The sequence below is a fragment of the Hibiscus syriacus genome, unplaced genomic scaffold (genome assembly GCF_006381635.1).
Source record: "Hibiscus syriacus cultivar Baekdansim isolate YM2019G1 unplaced genomic scaffold, ASM638163v2 tig00112383_pilon, whole genome shotgun sequence".
NCBI lineage: Eukaryota > Viridiplantae > Streptophyta > Magnoliopsida > Malvales > Malvaceae > Hibiscus > Hibiscus syriacus.
Genome location: NW_024063319.1, coordinates 1,101,671 through 1,109,142, shown reverse-complemented (window position 1 = coordinate 1,109,142; position 7,472 = coordinate 1,101,671). Strand labels below are relative to the sequence as shown.

The 7,472-nt window shown below is 35.9% G+C and overlaps 1 protein-coding gene and 1 pseudogene across 1 annotated transcript; one reads left to right on the top strand and one right to left on the bottom strand.

The window, feature by feature from the left end:
• Nucleotides 1–2,298: 2,298 nt before the first annotated feature.
• On the top strand, nt 2,299–3,298 carry LOC120178950 (annotated as a pseudogene).
• A 332-nt stretch (nt 3,299–3,630) lies between these two features.
• On the bottom strand, nt 3,631–5,799 carry LOC120178899 (sphinganine C4-monooxygenase 1-like). Its single transcript, XM_039184669.1, has 2 exons — nt 5,557–5,799; nt 3,631–4,282 (listed from the first exon to the last, which is right to left on the bottom strand). The coding sequence occupies exons 1-2, from the start codon at nt 5,782–5,784 to the stop codon at nt 3,731–3,733; spliced, it is 780 nt and encodes a 259-aa protein (XP_039040600.1). The 5' UTR covers nt 5,785–5,799; the 3' UTR covers nt 3,631–3,730.
• Nucleotides 5,800–7,472: the final 1,673 nt, after the last annotated feature.

Sequence of the window (7,472 nt, the reverse complement as noted above, 5' to 3'; positions counted from 1 at the left end):
GAAGAAGCAAGAACACCGAACTTACTCCAGTTCGACTTAAGGATAATAAAACACAAGAAAACAATGATATTGAAGATCATGAATCTATGTTAGAGCAAAGCAACCATGAGACTCATGATGAACCAGCTTAGGAAGATCCTCAATCTAGTTCTCTAATGGCACCAGATCCGAGAAGATCCTCGAGAGAAAGAAGACCATCCACTTGGTATAATACAGATGAGTATGTTATGCTCACTGATGAGGGGGAACCTCAAAGTTATGAAGAAGCAATGAGTGATAGTCATAAAGAATAATGGAGAAGAGCCATGCAAGAAGAGATGCAATCCTTGTATGAGAATCATTCTTATGAACTTGTGGAGCTACCAAAAGGGAGAAGAGCCTTGAAGAATAAGTGGATGTATCAGATCAAGACCGAATATAGCAGCTCAAAGCCTCGCTATAAAGCTCGGTTGGTCGTCACAGGATTCGGACAAGAAAAAGGTATAGACATTGAAGAAATATTCTCTATTGTGGTAAATATGTCATCCATCCGAATGGTCCTTGGCTTAGCAGCCATGCAAGATTTGGAAATTGAACAACTCGATGTCAAGATAGCGTTCCTACATGACGATCTAGAGGACGAAATCTACATGGAGTAGCCTGAGAGATTCAAAGTTCCAGGCAAAAAATATCTAGTGTATCGTCTGACTTAGAGTCTATACGAGCTTAAGCAAACACCAAGACAATGGTACAAAAAGTTTGACTCTTTTATGGCAGAACATGATTTCAAAAAGACGGAAAGCGATCATTGTGTCTTCATGAAAGGTATGCAAGTGACGAATTTCTCACACTCCTACTATATGTTGACGATATGTTAATTATTAGACAATATCGCATAAAGATAGTTGCTTTAAATAAAGAACTAAGGAAGAGTTTCGCCATGAAAGATTTGGGATCGGCTAAACAAATCTTTGGGATGCGAATAACTTGTGATAGATCAAAGAGATTGTTATGGTTATACTAAGAGAGATACATTTAGAAGGTGTTGGTAAGATTCAACATGAACAAATCAAAGTCGGTTAACACACCACTTACTAGACACTTCAAGCTGAGTTTGAAGCAGAGTCCTACAAGTGAGAACAAAATAGAGGAAATGAAAACAATTCCATGCTCATCTGTAGTAGGCAGTCTCATGTATGCAATTATATGCACAAGACCAGATATCGCCTATGCAGTTGGAGTCGTGAGTCGCTTCTTAACTAACCCAGGCATGATGACCAATGTAATACCGACAAAGAAGTTCGAAGATTGCTGTCAATGTGTCGGCTTTCTACTACCTCTCAATTAAGTCGATAGGGGGAGATTTGTTGGATCTCTCCTTAATTGAAGAGGTTCTAAAAAATTCTAGAGCTTTCTAGAGAAGTGTAGAATTTTCTAGAACATTTCGGATAACTCTAGAGAAGTGTAGAACCCTCTAGAAGCTTGTGGAAGAGTGTGGAATCTTCTGGAATATTCTAGAGATGTGTGGAACCTTATGAAAGAATATGGAAGGGAGTGGAATAGTGTAGAGTTTCTTAGAGTGTGTGGAGCATTCTAGATAATTAATCTACACCCTTTGATGCAAGTAATCTCCACCATTGATTGTGGAGGTGGAGTAATATAAATAGGGGTGAGAGACTTCATTCCTAACCATCCAAGAAATCCAAAAATACTAAGAGAGTTAGAGAACCTTTTTGAGAGAGAAGAGAGATAGCTTGGGAAGTCTTTATCCTCAAGCTTTAGTGAGCCACCGAGTGTGAGTCAAATTTTGTGAATACATCCTTGTAATCCTACTATTCTTTTGTATAGTGGAAGAATCTCCAAATTGGAGAATTATACTCTTGTGCCCTCTTTACTATCTTTAATCTCTAAGTGTCTATCTTAACTTCACGAAGCGGAAACGACCTTGATTCCCAATATTTTCCAAGTATTGGAAAGGGGGAACTGTTTTCTTGGGGTCATTTTTTTCACTTGCTCTTTTATTTTTGTTTCATTGCGTCGACTATTCTGTGTGGATTTTGACAACCCCATGGTTATGATAACATTAACATCAAATTACAGCACAAACATGTCACGAATACTAACCTTCGAGGAAAACAATAACAGTCGTCATGATGTTTTTTTCTCTTCATTCATGGGGAGTGTTGTAGAAAACTTTCAGTGTCGAGCCTAGACCTCATCGGCTCGAACACCACCAACGAAGATGAACATCATTATCCAGAAGAAGATGGAGAAATTGAAGTATTTGGAGCTAAAAAATATTTCAACGGATGAATCAACATAGAGACGAACAAGCCTGTAACTCATCAAGGAACTCCAAGTGCTCGTTCTGACTCAAGCCGGGACAGCCAAAGTGCATTACTCCAAAGTATTCCTGGAAGAAAACTTAGTAAAGTGAATGGAAAGATTTTTCTTCCGGGTCTTGCAGGCTGCAATTGTTACTGTTCTGGTAGGAAGTTTATTGATACTGACGACGTACAAGTTGGTGAAAAAAGTAGCAGAGCCATTAAGGCCATTCTAGAGGTCAATAAACCAGTAGCAGAGCCTTGGATGAAGGAAGATATTTTTCCTTTCCCGAGAATTCAATTGGTTGATATTTCATTCCAAGGAGATCTTGATGAAATTGGACAGAAATCACTAGAGGTTTTCGGCTCCCCTGTACTTGCAAGGGGAAACAAGTCATTGAACATTGAGAGGGGGCTAAAAATGTTATCTTGTTATCATTCTAGTCCAAAATTCGAAGGAAATGAAAATCCTATAGGTAACTATAATGATGCAGGGAGTTATGCAAGCTCAGATTTGTTTGAGATAGAGCCTGATAGGCAAAGTCGATTTGTTTCTCGTGAAACAAAGCAACCAATGTTGTTTCCGGGTGTGCCACACCACCAACTTATTATGCACCAAGCGGAGCTAGTATAGAGTGGTGTGTGGTCACGGCCAGTGCAGCAGATTTCTCAGTCATATCCGACTACGAAGAGCTACGGCCACCGATAACTCTATCAAGCTCAATGAACACATTTTCGACAACCACCATAGCTGAAAGCACTAAAAATGACAGTTTCGGAGGCACTGTTCAAGTGGCCTATTGGGGTGTAATAGCCAGAAAGTTGTTGATGTTGCCGAAGATGCAACAAATGAGAAGTCAAGTTTTAACCCAAGAATGAGCCGTGTGTCGGACTCCTACATGTCTGCCACAAGTTTTCAAGGCGGAATTAAATTCGCCGGTGCTTTTCAACATACTCAAAGGCCAAGAGCTTCACATCTCTTGCATATTCAGTAGCCCTGTAATAGGTTTACCCTGGAGTTTATTTTGTACAACATATGATGGGATTTTTTACTACGGTACCATGTTTATTTTGTACAGCTTGGTCTTCTCTTCCATTGCAGAACCTATTTTGCTCAGCTAATATATTCAATATAAGACCAGATCATTGATCAAGACCATGATTAATTTATGTTTCCAGCTTTATTAGGAAGTGGTATGACCTGGAGTTTCAATCATTGGACCTCCTATGCTTTTATCGGCATTTTCTATGTGGACCACCGGTAGAAGATAATAGAGGTCCAAGCTTCGATTATACTACTTGGATTACCACTAAAAAAATAAACTTATAGGTGTAAGAGCACAAGAATTTGATGAATGATGGATGAATTGGAAAAGGAAAATACAGGTGGTACATGTTTTTTTCTGTAACAGAAACGGATTCTCAATCTAATCTTCTTTCAACACTTTTGGCTGAGCTTCGAATCCCCCTTCTGCTCTCTTCTCAAGTGAATAAGGCATATAGGTCCCCATAATTCGATCCCACATGACGAAGAAGGGCTGTGAGAAATTGTATTTGCTACCGTAAAGCTGATGGTGGACATCATGATATGCAGAATTGTTTCTAAAGAATATATGGAAGGGGTTTCCGGGAAGCATTAGCCCGCAATGGTCGTCCACTGTTTTGATGGTGGCGAAAGAGAAGAAAAAGATGGAGGTCCGAGGAGACATGCCAGAGAGCATAAATGATAAGGCCCCGCCTACTGTGTCAAGGAGAAGCCCCTCTAATGGATGGTTGTACAAAGCTCCAAATGCATAGGGAACGATAAGACGGTGATGCCGAGAGTGCAGGTGCTGATAGAGGAACTTATTCTCGTGGAAGTATCGGTGCAAAAAGTATTGCCAGGTATCCATAACCAGCATTGCTGTAACAAACTGTCTACCTAGAATAATAAAGGAAGATGGCTGCTGAGGGGAAGCCCCAGCATGACTCCCTGTGACCTGCACAAAACAATGTTTGATAAATATGTACAATATAGATATAATTTCACAAATGAAATTGCCTCTATGGCTCATTGTGCATGCTAGCAAAACATACGGGATTTCTGGTTTCAATTAACAACAAATCAAAAGATAAAAAAAGAAAATGAAAACTAGTAAGGACTCAGCTACATATGAAATTATAACAGTTCTGTAACACAAGAAACGGGAAACAACACCTAGCTTACAAGTGTTTCATCAGGTGACACGATAATGAAGAAACCTGTGAATCAGTCCTAAAATAGAGGAAATTTGATGTGGTTGGTTGTGCTAACTAATGAAAATAGATTACTTCCATTAAACTAAAGATTACAACACAATCCATAACAAGCATTTTTATATATATACTCTGCCTAGCTCCTATCCAATAAAGCATAAATTCAAAAGACAGTATTCAGGGTATATGCAGAAAAGCATATAAAATTGCAGCTCAATTACAGATGAAATCTAATAATGATGAAGACAATCCACAGCTATGTCACAAGAATAGCATCCGGCTCGGATACACTCATTTCTCACAAGTTCTTTCATATATTTGGAGAATAGTACCACATACCTATGTTCAAATATGTGTTGGACACGAGTACTCTAGGAGGGAAATGAAGCATTAGATCAACATAGATTCTACGAAACAATGCTACCAGATAAGCTATGAGCCTGATCAATCATCTATAAGTACACGAACACCATATGCTCTATAACTAAGTATTTCATTGCAATATAAATCTTTCATGGGTCAAAAGAAATCAAATTGAGACTCATGGCTGATTATACCTAAATTTATCTATCCAACTTTAATATGGTGAGCAAATATATGGCATGCAATGGGCTGATGCAAACAATTAACTCCAAACTTTTGCTTTCATCTTTGCAAAGTAATCAAAGGTATGAATTTGGAACGCTGCAATAGATCCAAATCTTGAGTGCTAGCTAATTTCTAAGACAAACCAAGTGACACTCTAATAATAATCTAACAAAAACTTCTCCAAAGGTAGTTCGATTCATCTTTATATGCCCCAAAAAAGAAAAAAAAAAGGGGGGGTGAAACAAATTGTCATCAAAGAAAAAACAAGAATTTGAATGAAACCCAACAAAGAAACCATTCTGTTCTCCTAAAATTTCAGGTATAATTATAAATATACATAAAGGAACCCTTTGCAGAATTTGAATTTGAGAATTTCAGATCAATGTTTCAAAAACTAAAGCATATAAGAGTCGTTGAAGGGATGATTTACCGTGAACAAAAGGATCGCGACAGCAGCCTGAAGGAACTGCTGTAAGAGAACGCCTTTAACGACTGTTCGTTTGGAAACCAAATTCTTCTCTTCCTCGTCTCTTTTAGAATGCAATCTATAATTCTCAAATGACCCTAAACACATATAAATTCCTGAATAAATCCAATAAACAACAATAGGAACCACAGTTCCCAACAATTCATCGGATACAGCAAAACCCATTCCCATTTTACTAAACTAATCACAAACAAAATCACATGAACTGGTTTTTTTAATCAAAGTTTGAGTCTTTCAGTCGGAATTTAAAGATTTAAATGAACATAAATAAAAGTCAAAACTTTATTTATTAAAACTAATAATGATGATAAGAGGAATTCGCAATTGAAAATGGAAATGGAAAAAGTAGAATAAAATAACAAAAGCAGCTGTTGCTTAGGGTTGGAAAGGTCGCAGAAGATTCGAAAAGGAAAGGAAGGTGTGAGAAGAAAGACGGAAACTATGGGCTTCAATAACAAGAAGCATATTTCGGTGGGTCCTTTCGGAAATATCTATAACAAAAAGGTAAACCACATGTCTGCTCACTTTTTATTTTCGGTCTGTCTTATTTTGATTGTTGGATTTGAGAACTTTATATTTTGGTTACTTATATTTCTTGTCTATCTTATTTAGATCACTTAGTTTTAATTTCATCAGTTTGACAATGTGGTACATTCGTAAAATAATATTTATTTTTAATTATTTTTAACATAATTTTATCAAACAAAATTAAGAATTATATATATACATATATTTGTGTCAGATCGGGTTAGGTTAGGTGCAGATTTTATCTTAAAAGATATGTTAGATTTTGGATCAGATGGAATCATACTAAATCGGTTTGGTTTAATTTTTGGGGTGAAGGATTTATTTTTATCGAGTCAAAAGAGAATGGATGAAAAGTTGATGCAACCCGACCTATACCCACCCCTAAATCATATCAAGATAAAGACCAAATTTTATCAACCCAAATTTTAGGATATTACAAATATGACCTTCTGATTCGATCATAAAACTTGAGTTAAATCTAGAGGGTTACACTTTCGTAATAAAAAGTATATGAAGATTATTTTGTAGGGGTTGTTTCTTGCATGAACACCTTTTATACATTTGTATAAAATGAGTTATTTACTCGAATATTGTCCCTTTTAAGTGGGAGTAAATGTTATGTCATTGTAAGGTGAGCCTTTGTACATAATAATAGATTGCTTCCAAGGTGCATATATCTTATGTCTTCACGTGATGAATCATCTTCACGAATTAAACTCGGTATATATAAATTGATAATGAATTGGGATGATGGTCTTTACTAGCCTTAACATGTAACAACAAAAATAATTCGAGGACCTCTTTTTAAGTTGAACCTAATAAGTATAAAATCGATTAACATTTGGTATATTATCAGTGAAATATTTTAATTTCACAAATAATATTTAAATATCATCATATGCCCTAAACTTTAGACACTAAAATCTTATTCTCTCATCCTTAAATCTTAAAATCTGGATTCTAACCATTAATGTCAGACGTCATTCATTAATCAACCCTATTTGTAGAGCTTTTCTTTAACTATAAGGGCATTTTATAATATACTTTTCCATATAAATTATGTTTTTTTTTATTAAAATCAAAATCAAAATAGATAAAAGTTGAGGAATATTTTTCAGAAACAATTCTAAATTGATGAAATGTATAAACATTATGGTTTATTTTACTACTCAAACAAAGTCATATTATCCATATGTAATTAAAACGTTATGTCTCAATCAATTGAATGATGAAAAGAATTATAATAGTTGAGTGATTATTAGTGTAGTTTCTAATTAATGTAGAATAATTAATAATAAATTTACTATTATTTTTTATCCGAAAATATTATA

Bases quoted from the DNA above. Each gene is read 5' to 3' on its own strand.
- LOC120178899 (XM_039184669.1), bottom strand. From the start codon at position 5,784: ATGGGAATGGGTTTTGCTGTATCCGATGAATTGTTGGGAACTGTGGTT. The intron at 4,283-5,556 runs GTAAATCATCCC...TGTTTTGTGCAG, and splicing joins TCGCGATCCTTTTGTTCACG to GTCACAGGGAGTCATGCTGG.